The sequence below is a fragment of the Corvus kubaryi genome, unplaced genomic scaffold (genome assembly GCF_017639235.1).
Source record: "Corvus kubaryi isolate FWS band 111438036 unplaced genomic scaffold, C.kubaryi_AGA036_p1.0 37172, whole genome shotgun sequence".
Classification (NCBI taxonomy): domain Eukaryota; kingdom Metazoa; phylum Chordata; class Aves; order Passeriformes; family Corvidae; genus Corvus; species Corvus kubaryi.
This window is the reverse complement of record NW_024581047.1, coordinates 1459911-1479180: the sequence shown is the minus strand read 5'-3', so window position 1 is coordinate 1479180 and position 19270 is coordinate 1459911. Positions and strand designations below refer to the sequence as shown.

The 19270-nt window shown below is 39.7% G+C and overlaps 1 protein-coding gene across 12 annotated transcripts in view; it reads right to left on the bottom strand.

The window, feature by feature from the left end:
* The window catches only part of CIB2 (calcium and integrin binding family member 2), a 40863-nt gene extending 21595 nt beyond the window's left edge, over window positions 1-19268 (bottom strand). Inside the window, exons 1-3 of one of the 12 annotated variants that reach the window (XM_042021846.1) lie at window positions 18981-18999; window positions 14718-15354; window positions 2718-2752 (exon numbers count right to left, since the gene is read on the bottom strand). Coding sequence is in view for 2 of the 12 variants with exons in the window: in XM_042021839.1 (XP_041877773.1) it covers window positions 2718-2752; window positions 12693-12743 (86 nt within the window). In the remaining 10 variants the exon portion in view is untranslated. The other 11 variants (XM_042021844.1, XM_042021847.1, XM_042021841.1 and 8 more) reach the window with 11 other exon arrangements.
* Window positions 19269-19270: the final 2 nt, after the last annotated feature.

Genomic DNA, 19270 nt, shown 5'->3' with positions numbered 1-19270 from the left:
GAGAAGAGAAGGCAACAGAAGAATTAATTTTCTTCTACAAAAAGGTTCAAAGGTTTGCTGACATCCCAGCCAGTGTCCAGCTTGATCATTTAGTGCCATACTCCTCTGGCAGTTGTCTAACTAGGTTAAGTCCATTTCAAGTAATACTTTGTGCTTTTTGGCTAGGACAGATATCCAGGAACACCTGCGTTTGAATGCTTGTTTGGGTGCCAAACAGTACCAGTCTACTGAGAGAAGCAGAAACAGATGGGCTGGTGAGCCGATAAGCATTATTGCTGAAGTAAAAGCTTGTCTGCCAGAAAATCAGATTTGTAACACTGAGTAAGAGAAATAATGCCTTATAAGAGACAACCTAGCCATTTACAATCACAAGAGAGGCACATTATACAAACAGATTCATTGCTATGACTAAAGTGGTTTTCCAACTTTTCTTCATGTCATTTTTTTCTTTTTATTCCTGTTCCTCTCTACAGGATGTTTTCCAGGATAACAAATCTTTTTTGAATGGTCATGCCCAAAACTGGACAGTCTACTCCTACTGAGGTCCCAGTACAGCTGACTGGAATTCTCCCATTTTATAAACACTGCTGATGCTAATGCATCATAGAAATTAATTTCCCTTTTTTGCAAGAGCATTGCGGGGGTGGTGTTGTTAAAATTATGCTCACTTTGCTTAGATCACTAACCCCCAGCCCATTTTTTTTAATACATTGCATTCTGCACTTGCAAATTTTTCCTCAGTTCTTAGGACTTGAGTGTGTGAATTTCCTTTTATTCACTTTGACTCTAGTAATTTCTCTAACGTACTGAGTACTGCTGAAAAAGCTAATCTTGATCTTCATAGCATCTGCAACTCTCTTCTCCTCAATACTTCTTACCATTCTCACCAATCTTCTATGTTCAGGAGTACCTTGACCAAGAGGTCAGTGCACTTACACAAGTAGAAAAGGACTAACACAAACTGGAATATGCAAAAGCCTTTACCAAAATAAAGATATGTTGCAGCTGCTTCTTTTTCTGGTTTACAAAAGCAGACACTCACAGGAAGATTTGCTTTTAACAAATCCACAGTGGCTGCCTCTGAGCATGTATTAACTTACAGTCTGATTGTCTACCAGTGTGTTCTGGCATCTTTCCACACAGAAAAGTTGTGTCCTGAAGCTGCACACACTGGTGTCATTTCCACACTCTCCTTAAGAAAACCAGGGCATGTTTTCAAAGGCCTAACACCACCAAAGCAATCAGTAACAGCTCTAAAAATTTGTCAGCTGTCCTATGAGTATTTTAGATAATGTTTTGAGTCAGTGATAACGTAAGTATGTCTACAATAGCCAGCATTCTTGAATATGTTCTTGCCCTGGGCCCATGACTAAATGCTTGCAGCTGTGATCGGCACTTCCCAAAATTAACCATCTTTAATAAATACTTAGGAATGTGTTTAGGTTTTCTGGTGATAAACAGCTATCAAACACCAATAGTGAGCTATGGTTTCTATTTTTCTCTTTTACCAGGCACTCTTGCCTCTGGCGCAGTCTTACTTTATATTTTTTCCTAGATCCATTTTCAGCATTTTGTGAAATTTTTCTCTTCACTTTAAATTAAGAAGTTATATTATTTTCTAATAATTTGCAAATTATCCACACTCAGATTACTAATCAAAAGAATGTGTCCTCAATCCCTCTGACCACAGCCTGCATTTATGTTGACTTAAGCTGATGCTGACACTAAAGCCTTGCACAGTGTGTAAGTCAATCTAAGACCTTACTGGTAGGGAAACGCTAAGTCTTGCTCTCCTCTCCTTTCCTCATTTTCAGTTGCATTTTCTTGCTCTGGCTCTTATGCCAGCTTTGGAACTCATCTGATCCTTCAGAGAGCTGATTCAGCTTATTAAACCAGCAAAAAATAGATTTACTGTTGTTTGGGGTTTTGATGGGCTACTTTCCCTGTAGGGACAGATAAAAACACTTAGCTTATTTCACCTAATTGCAATCTCATGCTGGTTTACATCAGTTTATAGCAATTTAAATTGAAGCTGCCATATTAATCCCTTCATTCCCATCCACACAACAGTACCTCTTCCTCACTAACGGTCATTAACAGTCATGCAAATGGATGGTGAGCCAGACAGGGCTTTCTTTTTTTCTTTTCGTAAGGTTGCTCCTTGCTGGATCATCTCACTGAACTCAGCAGCTGCACAAGAAATTCAGTTGAGCCTAAAAAAGGACTGGACGTGCACTTCTTCCATCTCACCCCTGTGAGTATCTTGCAGTGCATAAATAAGTGCCCAGCAGTACCTGGCTGCCCCTTCAATGAGACAGAGAGATTCTAAATCAGTAAGTGCTAATTAACCAGGGGGTCATAACCCATTTTATTCCTGCTCAGTAAAATTTCACCTCAGATATGTAGAAACACCTCTGGATTCTACACTGACTGTAGGACGTGCCCTCACTGGTATCACTGAGCAGAAAAGCAGCAAATCCCTTTCATACAAGTCACTGGCTCAACCCTAAAAAAGTCTATGATATTCACCTTAAGCTAATCACCACCATCAATCTCCTTATGACAATTACACATTATAAGTGTATCTTAAGTCGAATCCTACTCTCATTGGTTCCTACAGAATAACTGGCTTTATCTGGTTTCCTCACATGCCAGATAAAAAGATTTAGCCTCTTCCACATGGATCACAAATGAGAAGTTTAAAACAATTTACTTACCGAAGGATTTCCTTCCGAGTGAAGAACGTGCAATCCTGTTAAAGAAACAAAATGTGTCATTGTACTGCAGAAATATCAAAAACAATTGCAAAGAATTATTTCTCAAGCTTTTGGAAGGAAACTCAGATCTGACAGAGAAACGTTAAAGATGCCATTTGGGTGCCATCTACTTTTCACTCAGAAAGCAATATACACTATAAAATAACAGAAATATTCCAAGGACAGGCCTATCAGTGAAAAAGAAGATATTGGCAATGTGATAGCTCAGGAGGAAAAAAAAAACAGGTTGCTGAGACACTTCTCCAATGTGGAATAACCAGACCAGAAACAAAATTAAATCCAAAAAATAAGGTATATGCCAAAAGTATTCAATAAATGAATATGGAAAACTATAAACAACAAATAGATGACAAAAACCGTCTTCTAACTTGAAGTATCCCCCTACTAGAGAAAACTGGTTTAATAATAAAATTATGTGGTTATTTTTTAGTTATTAACTCTTTTTGCTAACTATCAGTTTGCACTATGGTCACTTTGGTGAAGGCCGCAAACTCCTCTATATTAGGAGCAGGGATAAACAGACAGCCCCTGCTCTGAACAGCAAAAAACTATACAGCTCTCTCTGTGCTGTCACAGAGTTAGAAATAACTTACTAAAATGCAAAGTAGAGCTTGCTGAACATGAGAGAAGAGCATACAAGCACTTGCATTCTAAATGGCTCTGTGATGTGATTGAATGTACACTGGTTTAATTCACTTCATGAACAGCTGTGTCATACTAGAATTCAAATACTTCACCAAAGAACCAGAACATGAGCAGTGGAAGAGTTTGCATTTCATGCATTTCTACATCAGTCACAAAAAAAGTAATGATTTCAGGGGCTGTGAGGAAACATAATAATCAGTCCTATCCCATTCAAAAATAATCCCCTAACCTCCACTATCTTACCTAGCATGCACTTAATGGAAATTCTGCCCTTCATCCAAGACTAGGAACACTAGTAGTAATGAAATATTTGATAATCAGTTGAGAACATATTCATCAATTTAGAGAATATGCAACTTGATCTCAGAGCCAGCTCGTGAGAGTATATATATAGGGAACAACCACCAACACAGAAAATTCTTCCTGATTATGTGATGTGATGTGGCAAGGCATTTGCCTAACAATTCAGCTCTGTAGTTTTCCTCCTTTAATGTAAAGATACTTAGAATATATCATCTTTGAAAATCAGCTTGTGACAAGATGACAATATCACACTTGGTAAGTCATACTTAAAGGGTACAAACAACTACTTTGACTCTCCCAGTCCTGCTCTTCAAACAGTGAAAAGTATTTATTTCCCAAGCTGAGACTCATTTGGGCTAAATGCCTGCTTCTTCCAAGGAGGGGAGAAGCAAAGGATCCCAGCTGGCTGAAGCAAACAGCCCGTCTCAGGTGTCCAGGAACACTATCAGTCCCACAGGGTATCAATTATTGAGCTGACTTGCTCTCCTCCATCCAAAGTGGCAGGAGCAGCAGCTCTTCCTTCAGTGGATTGTGCAGTTACAGAACCCAGGAGGAAGCACCTTGGGAGCTGCTGACATTGATGTCACATTGTCTGGAACTGCACAAAGTGACACTGGAGCCAGGTGCTCAAGTCTTCCTTAATTCCACACAATCAACACAGTCAAACTGTCACTTAAGGATACTTCATTTACTAAGAAAGGGCAGGTGTAATCTCGCAAATAATTGTAATGCTCTCAGCAGCAACCATGTGTCACTATACAGGCTGGGGAAAACAGCCAGCCACTTAACTAGAAGGGTGACAGGGAAGCGATACACAAATGGAGACAAAGATTAAAAAGAAAAGTTACCCTTTGCCTTGTAGAAGTCCTGCAAAATGCTATGGAAGACAAATTAGGAGGTCAAATAATTAACCATTTTTGCTGACAGTCCACACATTTTTTTATATTTTATTCTGAGTTGCTTCATGACATTGACAACACTGCTGCCTGCCTGTTTTTTAATCAACAAAATTTTTACTACTATAATCTAAACCCCAATAATATTGAAAACCTCTACAGCAGAAGTAGTTGCAACTATCTGCCTGACCACTGTTACTGACAGCACTATTCCAAGCACGCCTGCCAATTGCATGGAATTGTCAGGGATGAGGGACGTCAAAAAAAAATTTAAGAGTGGTCTCACTCTTAAGAGAGATCTTAAAGCTACTCAGGGTCAAAGTACCACAAATTCATTGTGACCTGGCCTCTACTTCTGATCAAGCCAGATGATACCACTTATGAAAGGATTTACCATTAAAAAGCCTGTCTGGTGGCAAATGGCAAATGCAAAAGCCACAGCTCCACGTGACCTCTGATAGGGAAGTCCAGCCATCCCTCTTGCTCCTCCCACCTTCTTATTCCTGCCTTTTCCTTTATGCAGACTTCACCTTGATGAACAGAATAACTGCATCAGAGAACGCTGAAGGAAGGAACTAATGTGTTTGTAAATGAAATAATGGATGTCTTTCCAGCTTGGATCATTTCCTTTTAGTGACTTAGAATATAGTGCTGGCAGTGCTGGTACAAGAGATGAAGGTGAATCAAGTATCGATCAATGGCAGGAAAGAGGGTGCAGAACTGACTTTTTTCCCTTTTTTTTTTTTTTTTTTGGAAAGCACAGCCCTCATTTGGATTAAAATCATGATGGAAAAGAGGTCTAAATAACATAACTACATTTTATAGTTGCTGCAACTTCAGCAATTTAATTCCAATTTAATTAAAGACTTTTGACCAAAGAAACATGGAGGTGAATTGTCGGAAAGGAAAAAAAAGTCTGACAACTCCGGCGAGAGGAGAAATTGCAGTCCAAAACCAATGTGGTTGATAAGAGCAAACTCTGTTTATTAGCAATCCAGAGGCACTTATATAGTATACCAGCTTGTTAACTCTTAAGTGGCTTAAAACTTATCAAAGCACATTTCTACTTCTACATAATTGGACTTACATTGGCAAGCTTCTACAGTTATGTTATGATTAAAAGAATTCAGAGTTCACCTCCCCTTCTCCAGGTCTTATCTACACAGCCGTAAATCTTCAAAACTCCCTTTTTGTTCCCAGCCCTGTTTTTTTCACACAGGGATTTTCTCATGGAGAGATTTTCTCACACACAGGCCTTTTGCTTGCAGGCCTATTGCTTGTATAGTTCTTTTATTGATCCCATAATTCTATCAGTGATCCATGCCCCTGATCCTCTAACCGAATGCCAACAGTGAATCATCCAATTTTCTTCTGGCTACTTCATTCATACAGAAAATACACAACGAAGGACAGTAAATAGTAAATTAACATGTTAAATTCACTCTCTCATAAGGAAAGGTGAAGTGGGCTCTGGAATGCATTTGTCATTTATGCACACAACTTTCATTTTCCTGCAAGCCAGAGGTATCATGGAACATATTTGTTATTTTGTGGACTGTATTTGGGTTTGCTATGAACCCAAAAAGCAACTTGTCTGGTCTGTTTGGACACTAAAGCAACTGGGAGTCCCCCTAGAAAAGCACAAACTAAATACTGAACAAATAAACATTACCAGAGTTTTCATAATTCTTATTAGTTCAACAGTTCTGGCAAGAATTGATCCTGGGAATCATTGCCTTTATTTCTAGTGGGATACACAGGCCTGTGAAAGGCTTCTGCTAACAGCAGGGCCCCAGGGATTTTAGCCTGTTTAGAACAGAGGCTCTGCCTTGACAGGTCACCTATTCCAGCCCCTGAGAACATACATGCCCCTTTTCCAAGATCAACTGTCCCACTCGGTCTATCCTTGTGCCCTTAATAACCAAGTTCATTAGAAGTCCAACGTGGGATCACTGATGGCTGTTTGGAGGTAAGATACTAAAATCTGCAATTATCTACTTAACGTCTTATAGCAAAGTGAATAAAATCAAGTATACAGAAAATAAATTTCCCGTTGATTTTCATGAGATCATGACCTTGTATAATCAGACCTGATTCTCAAATTTAGCGTTTAGATAGCTTAACTGCTTCTTAAAGTACTTGGAAGAGAGAAGAGGCAGACAGCTGGTGTATTTAGGTTCCATGGGTAGCTTGGCTCATGGCTGGTATTGGGGCTTTCTGCAAGTCACTCAGCATTGCTTGTAAAGCACAGTTAACGATCTCTGCTCTTAAAACTCATTTTTATAGAAGAGCAGCACGCACATGCTGTTAGTTTTATTCTTTTATTTCCTATGTCAGATGAATGAACAGACTGAAATATGGTGGTCCGCCACCTTCTCCACTTGTCTGTAGGACTTTACTGCAAACTCCCAGGTTGGTTCTGCTTCACATTGATTTCTACAGTGATTAGAACAAAAATAGGGAGAGACAGAGAACTGCGCTGACAATGCTGCTGCTTAACTCACTGTAGTGTCCATACCCAGCAGGAGGTGTGGCTCCACCCTCTGCCCACACGTCAGCTCTTCTGGGGGATGGATTGCCAATTCCCGAGGGCAGCACACAGCTTATGAATGGCAGCAGAGCCCAGTGAATGGGAGGTGACCAATCACCACTTCCAGAAACAAGTATTGTGCATAAAGCACAGCTCTGAAATAAAGCTAATTTCATGGGGGTATGCAAAACACTTCACTACAGAACAAAAACTGGAGAAATGAACAAAGGAATGAAAGAATAGAAATATTCAAGTATGCTGTGAAACAGTATTTCTTAAAGCCATTAAATGCATATTTCTCTTCTAAGGCAATACATATATATTCTGCTTTATATATGTATAGTTTCATAAGGTCAGGTTTATTCTGATCCTGCAACAGCTTCATTGGAAAGTTTTATAAATAAGAAAATAATATAAATCAGTCTTACACAATCAGTGCAAATTTAAAAAAAAAGTCTCAAACAAAAGCCAGCAAACTACAGATAATGCAGACAACTGTAAACCTTATAGCTATCTGAGAGACCAGCTCTTAAAAAATATTAACTACTGGATGCTGCAGCACTTTAAAATGTAATATTTCAAGCAAATTACTTCTGAGGTTTCATTTTGAAAATCACAAATGATGTTTTGTACTGTGCCAAAGTACAAAATACGTGTAAGAGCATTTAATTAAAACACCATTAAAACATCATCCTGTGAAGCAACCAAGAATCTGGTACCAGACAGAAGCAAATGAACTTTCATTTAAGATCTATTATTAACTCTATTCTGGTAGTGTTTTACAAATGCAATACTTTTATTCTACATTCCATACAACTAAGACTGGCATAGAATTGTGCAAGACTGAGTCAGACAGATTTTTACATATTTTCATCACTGTGAGTGTATGAAGAGTTAACAGAGTTAATGAATTAAAAATGCTGTTTGCATCAGACCACCAATGAAAAATTTACCATACAGATCATGTTTATTTGTCATCATATATACCTTACAATTACCCCCAGCCAACCAAAACACCCACTGAGTTTCAGAAGGAAAAAATCTGCAGCTGTAAGAAGCAGTCTATATATTCATACTGCAACAGGGAAGTAAAAACAAGTCAGACTTCAGCAAGGACTAAGAAGCAAACTGCCAACTAAAGTAATTTCACTCAATCTATATATCCACCAAATGGTAACGTGAAACCAGAACCTGACCAAAGGATATTTTCACAAAAAACTTGCTCCATTATTATGCTACTTTTACTTGCATAGTAACAGCAATACTCTATCAAGTGGAAAATACTTTTTGCAGAAGATCCTGGGGAATCTGCGAATGCACTTTTTGTATTCTTGCAAAGGGTTAATTTTCCAAGACCATGGATGAAGTCAAGCATGGCTTTTTAAAAGAGAGCTTGATGAACTTGTTTTACTTTACAAATGGTGTTTCTTGACAGATCATAACATAACTTGTTTCATCTGGTTTTGCATAATTCTCATGAAATACAGTTGAATTGCACTTTGGCTTCAATTTTGATAAAAGGAAAAAAGTGAGCTCTGTAATGGAGAAATTCTTGTGTAAAAGAAGCCAGTCATTATTTCATTACAGTACATATAGTACTGTATTGTATTGCAATATTGCCTATAAGACTGCCAGGGTAAACATCAGTTTTGAGACTGCATTAAATAATGCAAAGTAAATAATACCACTAATGAACAAATACAAATGACTAGCAATAAAATCAGTAATATGCCCTATAATCTCTAGGTTCCATAAGGGAAAAAAACCCTAAACAAACAAGAAAGAAGAACCACTGAATTTGTATCCAATTCAGATCCCTTATTCAAGTAATCCCAGAAAAGGGAATGAGATTGACTGAACAGTGCAGGAGTTTGTCCATAGCCCAAGTGCAGTTTCCTGCTCAATACAATCTGCATTTCCTACTCAATACAATCGTTTTTCAGTTAGAAATGCTGTGCATTGAGGTGAATATATGGCTCTGATGTTGCTTTACTGCATACCTGTATTTTCCATTGCTTCAAGCATCTCTACACAGCATCACTCAAGACCCCCTAAAATTTCAGTTCATTTTCTTTTCTCAATATGAGACTTGACCAAAATCTGTAGGCAACTTTTAAAACCTTTATTTTAAAATGTTCATTTATTACAATGAAATCCATCTTTCTTGCCTATCAATACTCACCTTTTCCCTCACCAGATCTTGGTTAGATTTCACATTTTCTGTATAAAAAAACCTCAACAAACAACCAAAACCCCCATGCACAAAACACCCAAAAAACCACAACCAGAACTCTAAGGGCATAAGAATCATCAATGCCCAGTAAAATTCCTTTTCTTACAAGGCCAGCACTTTAAATGACGTGAATCTCTATGAGCAAACCAGTGCTAGCAAAAGCCTAATTTGCAGAACAATTCACTAATCTTATGAAAATGTAAAGAGGTGCCAACTAGAACACTATCGTAATAACAGGTGATATGATCTTAACAGCAGATGCTACGGCAAGGTGTTAGACTGGAAAGCTGCAAATCTCCTTTCTTTAATTTGCCTCTACCTACTTTGATTTTAAAGAAAAGCTGAAAGGTTTAGTATTATCAAGTTCTGTTAGAGGTCTCTTTTACAGTTTCAACTGGCTACCCATCACGAGTCTTAATAAAGAGCACTTAAAAAATTTGTCCACCGACAATACTGAGGTCATCCCTGTGGGTGACCAGATTTACAACTCTTTAATTTAAATTTAAAGGTACTGCTAAAAAGTGGCTCTTCAATATCACATTTACAGGCAAAAAAGGTGCATACACATGCTTTTCAGAAAGCTTTAGATAAATCAAACATATTTATTTTATTTCATTAATATCATACTAATGATCTGAGATTTATGTATGCTAGTTCTTCAAGCAGGTGATTTTTCTGCAGCTTAATCTCCACACTCTAAAGTCAAAGCCACTTGCACAGGTTTTACCATACTTTAAGCCCATAAAGTCCTCACTTTTCCATCTCATAGTGTTTTCTATGGAACAAGCACGTAAAACATAATGAATTTTTTAAAAATTATAAAAATCTTCCTCCTGAAACAATATTTAGCTGTTATAAGCACAAAGCAATTTGTGCTAAAGACAGAAATAGCAGAAGTTACAACTGGATAATACAATGTCCAGAAATATATTTCAGTAAAGAAATTATAGGTCTAACCATGAGGTGAGTGAGGTTTTGAACAGTCTTCCAACAGGAACTGGGAGGAAGTAAAAAACCAAGATATATTTCACAAGAAAGACTGACTCTTTTTCTTCTGCATGCTGATACTATGAACACTGTACCCTGGACTACTACTGTAAGGAGTACAGTACTAACTCACAGACACATAAATTCACAAGAAACTGTTTAAGGGGGGAAAAAAAAAAAATCCATTTATAAAAGCAATTTATATGTAGAACCCTTCCTGGTCACTGGGGTACAGATGTGAACAACAGACTGTTGCAAAGTGGACTGGTACACAGTGTTTTACTTTGGCCCAGGGTTTAGAGGCCCTGGTAACTTAGTGCTGGCCCAAGACATGAAAAACCTGCATTAAAAAAATTATGGAAACATTGCCGCATTCTTCTCTTTTCTATTCTGGAGAAATTCCACGAATGAGAAACAGGCAGGTAAGATGGCAAACTCCAAATCAAATAGCTCCACTTGTGTTATACAAACCGCCTTCTCCGCCAGGATGCAGTGGAGATGCAAGAGCTCTCTGTGTGGGTGGCTCCAGCAGTCAGCCCAGGATCTTTTTGTTTAAAAGACTCAAGAGGGATGCAGAACTAATGGATCAGAGGCAAATCACCATCAAAATGACACCTTTGTCTGATTCTTCGGAGCATGAGGCTAACGTTCCTTCCTAACAAATTCAGCAGGTCAGTTATTGTCCTGAAACCTGTTATTTTATGGTACTTTCCAAATATAACAAGTGCTATTACCAGGCAAAAATTAGCTCTGCACTAATGAACTGCAAGTCTGCCTGTAACAGAGAAATCCCAAAGACGACTCAATCCACTGGGCCCAACTCCTGCCAGGCTTCGAGATCAATTACCCAGCATTATGAAAGGCAGGGGCTGCAGAAGCCATTAGAGAGAGGCAATTTCTACATGAAGAGCACTGAATTAGGGATGACATTTCAGCTCTTGCATTTGCCAGTTTATGTCAAGAAGATAACATTAATTACATTTGGATTTTGTTTTGCTGCAGTTGTGCTCTGTTCTGTGTTCACTTTTATTGTTAGTAGGAAGACAGACACTGGTGCTTTACAGATCTTTGATTTCTCTCTTGCCTATCCAGCAGGAATGTGAAAAAGCTTTTTTGGATCTTGGACTGTTAAGTCTAAGACCATTAGCTTAGATTAATACATTACAGACTGCTGGTGAGAAGCATGACAAAGTGGTAATTAAAGAAGGTCCATTGTCACGTTTCCTACAATGACAAAAAAAGACTAGGTATTTATAAAATCATTTAATTTGTGCCTTATTTTCAGCATGGGATAATGGTTCAAGGCATTTTAGCATATACACCTGGCCTCACTCTGTGGCTCAATATTTACACCTGTGACAAGTCCATGCTAGAAGCAACTTGAAATAAAATTAGTAACTAAATTTATAGTTTCTATCTCAATGGCTTTCATCAAAGATCACAAGGGTAAAATGTTATTAAGTTACCCAGTCCCTTGAGGGTCTGCGTCTGTCCATTGGTTATCACAAGATAAACTAAATCTTGATCTCCTGTGCTGCTAACTCAATGCTTGTCACTTCATGTAGGAGAACAGAGCAATGCAGCCAGCCTGGCTGCCTCTCTTAAGTAGTCAGCTGCCTCCTTCTTTGGCACACTTCTACTCAATGCTTTGCCTCACTGTATTTTCAGAAACTTGTTCAAGATGCCCACTGTGCACAGAACTTCCTGCAATCCATTTCAGTGAGATTTGCAGTGTGCTGAAACATGACTAAAACCTGGCAATTCTTTTTTTTTTTTTCCCCCTATTTAAAAGCAGTTGATTCAATGTTAAGTAAATAAAGAAGTACCAAGTTACTCCTGACATAAATGCACACTTACTTATGTTCAGGTAAGAAACTGCTTTCCAGGAGTGGATGCAAGCATAACGACACCTATCCTGGGATTACGTTAAGCCTATTTCTGTGACTTATCCTTAGAAGTGAATTTAGACGAGATCTCTTTTTTTCCTTTCTACTCTATTGTCAGCAAAGGCATCAGGGAGAGAAGGTGCTACACTTTTGTCAAGCTAGTCACAATCTTTATTCTGCTTCCTAGTTCAGACATTGAGGATGTGACTCTTCTCCCTCTATATAGAGAGGGAATTAAATGAGTATATTCAACAACCCAGCCTTAGAATATTATTACAGCTGCTGGAAGGAGCAGTAGAATATATGCATGTAGGTTACAAAGGAAGCTTTCAATTATATTAGAAAAAAACACTCCCCAAACCAAACAAAAACCCAAATCATAAACATATGTAGATTACTCCCTTCCATCCCCTAAGGCAAACCAAGATATCTTACCTGATAGGCATCTAGCTGTTCATCAGTAAATATCGTTTGCTTATTACCCATCTTAAATGAGCAATTCTTCCTCTCTGCAAATGCATCCCATTAGAAGTAGCTGGATTCCTCTGTATTGTAGGCATTTAGAGCACGTATACTCCGTGAGTGTGCTGAAAAAATCCCAGAGCCTGCATTGAACTGGTTTTGACTGTACCTGCCCAGTGAAGAAGGCCAAAGTCTGGGAAATCTTTGTAAAGGCTTGACTGGAGCGTGCCAGGAAAGAAAGTGTTAAAATCACAGGCGGGTGTCGTGCAAAAACAGGGATACCAATCTGCCCCTTTTCAGATGCTTTTCTAAGAGGCATACGGAGCTTTTATAACCCAAACCCCAAGCAGCCGCTCCAAGCAGAACGCAGCTCTCTCTTGCCTCGGGGTCCCACTCAGGGCGCTCCTCACGGCACCTCCAGGTTTTGGAGCAGCTCTGCGTCAGCCGGTGGCGCTGGGCAGCGCAGCCGTATTGCCAGGCACCCACAGCCAGCCTGGGAACTGGGGAGTGCAGGGGCACCGCACACAGACCCCAGCCAGCTCTGCGAGCTGCCCTTGCCCCAGGCTGCCAGGAGACGCGAGGCCGGGTGCAGCCTCACGGTGTCCCGAGCGGCCCCACTCCAGCGCCAGGTGCCGCGGGGGCTCCGCAGTAAACGCTCATGTCTGCACTGTGCCTATCGAGGATGTGAGTTCACTACCAGAGGTACCAAACTCCCGGGTACAGCAGTGAACGCAAGGACTCCTTCGCACAGTAACTAAATTTTTTTAAAAGTCAGCAAGATTAAAGCAGTTTAACAGACGCTAACCTGACTCCTTAGGCTCTAGCAAGAACAGCTGGGAAGGAAAAAACGCTACCACAGCCTAAGGCGAAAGCAGAAAGGGCCAGTAGAGGGCTCACGGGGTGTTTTAGCGCACCACAACCCTACCGACGGGAAAATAAAAAAAATTAAAGAGAATCTATGAGAAGCAGACAGACAAAATTATATTATCTAACATCTGCAGAAGGATAAGCTCTTATAACAACAGCAGGAAGAAGTCTAAGTGAGAAAGGATGGCAACGGGGAAGAAGGACCCGTTATAAGTTCACTTTCCATTCATGCACATAGGAACAGGAGAGGGTAAAATTCCTAACTTCTTTATTTACAGTCTACCAATGGTCATTATTTCCTCATCAAGATAGCAAGTTTAAAAAAAACACTTGGAGAATTATCTTGTGCTTTTCCCTACAGCTTCTAATGATCCTGGCCTGATAGCAGGGTTGGATAATAGGAGTTCACTTTACTTTGGCATATAACAACAAAGAACAACCATTTAAAAGTAATAGTGAAAGCAAATATATTGTATACATAGTAAAAATATCCTATGAAGTGTGTTGGATATATAGTAAAAACATTCTACAAAGTGCTGAACCACAGACTGTTGTAAGAGATGGCTTATTCAAATTATAACATTTAGAAATGCAGGTTTGATTAGCTGCAAACCAGCACTGCCCTGAGCTACAAAAATTACAAGGTATATCACATACACAAAATAAATGCCTTGGGATGAGAATGTAGGCAACAAGGTTTATTAGTAATAAGCAAACATCAGAATTGTAACATCAAAGAAGTGGATTCTAGCAATAGAGCATATTGCAGCACAGTTTCAGAATAAGAAGGAAGAAGCTACAGTAGTAAGGAAAATACAAACTGAATTATTTACCATCAAATCAAGAGTGCAAGACGCACCTGTTCAAATATCATACAGTTGTACTGACCATTACATGGTCAAACTGATCTCTGTTGTCCCAGCCACCAGTGGGTTTTTTTCTTTTCCCTGTTGTGTAGTGGCATTGGATTCTTATTATGTTCCAAAAAGCTCGCAATAGGTAAGTCAGAACATTAAAAACAATTGTAAAAAATCCACAAAATACAGTATTTAAATTTCTTTTAAACCAGAAAACAACAATCTATAAAGGCCCCTTGAAATTAAGAACTTGCACAGTTCTGAAAGTTCTTACCTGTCCTCAACTGTGAATGAGCTCCATCGCTGGCTTTAGTGGCTATATGTATAATGAAGCATGGTTAATATTTCTGATCTGGTGCTACTGAAACACAAAAGATAACAGCTGTCCTCAATCAGACCAGACCAATATTTAGGCAAGTGATTTGCATGAAATAGCATTCCATTCACAGCTACCTACTTCAAGCTGCCCATCTATGCAAATCAGATTAAATATAAATGGCCAAATTACCTCTAATGTCATTATACAGAAGTTAATTGACAGCAGGACTTGGCTCCGTATCTTTTAATCTTGTGATTCTGTACACTTAATGGGACTCCTACAGTGAAAAGCTGATAGCACATCTCTTCGTTTTTCACCCTGCTTTTATGTCCCTGGCTGCTTGGTCCCACTGTACCCCAGATGACACACACATCAGGAAGTCTCTATCTTTTGAATCAGAATAACAGCAGAAAAACAGCAGCAGAGCTTAATGGAAAGCATTAACCAGGTAAGGCGTACTTGTGGTTACACTGTAGGCCAGAGGTAGAGTTCCTGAGGTTCACAGATGTACTCCTGTTTCTTCCTTTGGGCCTGGCTTTCCACCCTGCCACCTCCAGTTTCTCTTGTGTATTAGGAATGCCTTGGGTTTATTCTGTTGTAGAGAAAGTATGCAGGGAAACCTGTATGGCTGAAGGAGTTAATTGCTTTAAAAGAAAGACTCAGCTTACCAAGGGAACAGCATCCTCTGAGTATATGGACTGAAAAGAAACAGTTTCTCAAATTCTTCTTGCCATACTCTGAAGAGTATTTTTTTTTTAGTAAATAGAATTAAAGTACACATTTTAAAAAAGACAATTCAGATTTAACTGTTGAGGCTTACACTACACCAGCTAGCTCTTCTCAAGCATATCATAGTTAGTGGTAACTATATTTCAATGCATAATTATCTTGCTATACTAATTGGGTAAAATTTAAAGGCAGTATAATGCACAAAGTCTTCTTCACTCCTATTTGTTTGTACATGTCAAAGTTCAGATGATCTTCCAGTTTACTCTTCTGCACTTCTTCTATCTGTTCATATTTACCAAAGATTAGTTGTATTTGCCAGTTGGGTGTTAAGCAAACTTACTCCCAGCATGTTGCAGCAACAAATCAATACTTTTCAATGTGCACAACAAGAACTGACCTTAAATACTACCAGCACCACCACATTTCACTGCGTTTCAGTTTTTAAAAACTGTTTACCAAACCAAGTGGTTTTAAGCTATTAGGAATACATAACATACATCTTGCAATCAGTTGCAGATAAAGTTTAGTAAGGAGAACAGTATATATAGAATAGTCTTGCCATTTCACTGCCCATTATACTAGAGACAATAGTCAAATAGCAACTGCTCATCTGTTCTAGAAGCTTAAATCCCAGAGCAGAAAACACAGTTACTCACACCCCCCAATTTAGTATTTGATAGCAAGATGGCTGTCAGCTGCAATGGCCTCACCTGACCACAGCTGCAGGAGTTTGTTTCCACAGCCACAGCTCAAGGGAGTGGGACACACCAGACTGGCAGCTCCAGACAGCCTTTGGTGCAAGTTTCTCTGCTCTGAAGTGTTGCAAGCCCTGGCTGCTACAGCAGGTGACTGCTCTGATTTATTAGGAGAGGTGTAAGTTTAACGACCTCCAACAGCCAGGTCAGAGTACCTTAAATTGCCTCTGTAAATTATGCAGTGAGAATGCAACGGTGGTTTAAGTATGAAAACTCTTCCTCCTCAGCAAAGGAAGATCAAGCTACTCAGAACAGATCACTTTACCTGTTCATGAGAGGATCCACACAGAGTTTTAACAATCATGCCACACATCTGCTGCCTTCACGTGCTGGTTTGCTACAGCTTTTAATAGGGGAGAAAAGAATCTAAGAAATTTCATACCCATTATACCAAGTATTCCAACAACTTCCCTCTCACACAGAGGTGTCCTTGCAGAATAACTGTTCATAAAGAGTTACTCTGTTAGCAAAACAAACGGTTTTGATTCAGAGGGGCTGCCTGTACATTTATTCTGTTGTAACCTTTTATGAGTCCTTAGGGCCCACTGCTACTGCAGGTGTGAGTAACAGTGATCGCTACTTGCAATGGGAGAAGTTCTATCCTCCACTGGTGCTGTAGAAATTCCCCCTGGTATTTGGGACTTGTTTTATTTACTGGAAAGCTATTCACAAATCTGTTTGCATACAGATAAACAAGGAATAATAACATTCACCTACTACAGCTACTGTGGAGCTAAAAAAAAAGTTCCTTAAAGATGCTACAGAGCTACAAAACATTACAATTGCAATATGCTACACTGACTGTTATAACTTGCCCCCTATTTAATACTTATTGTGAGCTCTAAATAAAAAATGAACTGTAAATACACAGTTATGAAAAGGTAAAATATATGGAAAATGACAGTTTTTGCTACTTCAACGGGTTAAAAAGTTGCTTTTCCAACACATGGTGGATGGGAGGATGCTCAGACCCCACTAAATTTGTCTGGAAGTGCTATCCTGTGAGAGAAGGCTTCATGGGTCTGAGCCCTGCTCAAGGAATGAATAAACAGCTTGAGAAAGATGCAAGACTCATGTCTCTCAAACCAGGAAATGCTGCCAACTGTGTGACTAAATTGCATTCGCTATGAGGAGCAGGAATTTTCTAGGGAGTTGTATTGCTAAAGAAAATAAACAGAAAGGAAAACCTTGTGTGAAAAATTGTTGGTTTCATGATCTTATCTATCTAGCTTAAAAAATACACTATCTTAGAAAAGGGTGATTTCTGACTGCATTTCATTAAGCCTAATTTATCCATAATAAATTAAATAGAAATTACCTTTTTTTTTTCTTAAGATGTTTTACACAAGACAGTGTCCAGCCTCAGGGACAAAATAATCATAAAAAAATAAGTAATGGTTGTCTAAGCAGACTAAACGTCATATAATGAATTTCCCTGTAGGGAGTCTCAGTATAGTGATCACTAGGGGAAAGACACTGCTGCTGTCTCCATACAGGCATCGTTCTCTTAGGCAAAATAACTGCTCATGGGTTATTACTGTGTTGTTCAGCCCTTCTCAGAACAGATCCAAACCAGCCACTGTTAACACCTTATTACTGTAGCATTATTATGGTAACACCCACAAGACATGGACAAATGGGTGTTGAAAATGTGTAAAAAAATTCTCCACAATATCTCCCCTCAATTTACAATCCAAGAGTGACCCAACAACGTAGATGCAGATATAGTCACAACACAAGAAAGCAACATGAATATATCTGTTAACTATGTATATAGTTACCAGAAGAAAATCAGTATTAAGAGAATTCAGCACATCTGCCATTACAGATATCTGAATAACAATTCTCAATTCAAAGCAACATCAAAACCAAGATAAAACACCAATAGAGGAAATGTTGTAAGTACCTCTTGTGTCCTGTCACAAAAAAAAAAAAAAAAAAGCAATGATTCTCAGAAAATAGAGGCTACTAGTGCTGTATATAATCAAATATCAATTCTAAGAATTTCTACTCACACATTTAAGATAATAGGAAACTAAACACACAGTCTTAGTCCTCAGCTTTCAAGCACGCCCAGGACTGAGCTAAGTAACTGGAAAGGCTGCAAGTAATCTGATAACTCTATCACCAAAAACTGGTACGAAATTACTCTGAGACAAACCCCAAATTTTAATGTTGCCAAGTGTAAGAAAGATAGGAAAAGTTTTTTAAAGCGGTCATTCCCAGAGGTATGAGCTCAAACTGCCTTAGTTCTAGTTTGGTGCTTTACCCCGCGGAACACGCCAGGCTCTCCGGCCACCCTTCAGCGCGAGCGATCCGTACGAGCGAGCTGCCCTGGGCAGGACTTTCGAACAGCTCCGTGGTCCGGCCCTCAGCCGGCGCTGCTTGGGAAGGGGCACTGCGCCCTCAGGGCCTCCCACGGCCTCCGCCGCTCCTCGAACTGATACGGCAGCAGGTTTTAAAAATAATGAGACAAGTACCTCAGAAATGAAGGCAAATAGAAGTCTTAAATTGTCCCGATTTCAACAGCTTTAACACTTTAAGCTACATAGGCTTATATGAGGCTTCTTATCTACTTCAACAAAAGTCTGACGTCTTTCTTAACAAGAACTATTTTTTTCCCATAAACAACCCAGTTCTAGAGGCTGAGATTTTACAAAACCATCGAACGCTTCAAAACTGGGGCGTCTTTGAGAACTGCTTGGTTGTCTCCACACAGATGCCACAACGGTACCTCCTCAGACACCACACCTGGAGCTCCCGCGTCCTCCGGCGGCAACCGGGCCGTCCACCCCGGCACCTCCCGCACCGCCGCGAGCGAGGTCTCCCCGGTATCACCCTCGCCGGGCGGACGGATGAGGGTTGAGGGCCGGGGGAGGAGGCTCGGAGCACCTCAGGCAGCCGCGGACGGGAGCTGAGGGGCCAAGGGATGAGGGCCGGGAGAGGAGGCTCGGACCGCCTCAGGCAGCGGCGGACGGCAGCTGCGGGGCCATGGGCTGAGGGCCGGGAAAGGAGGCTCGGACC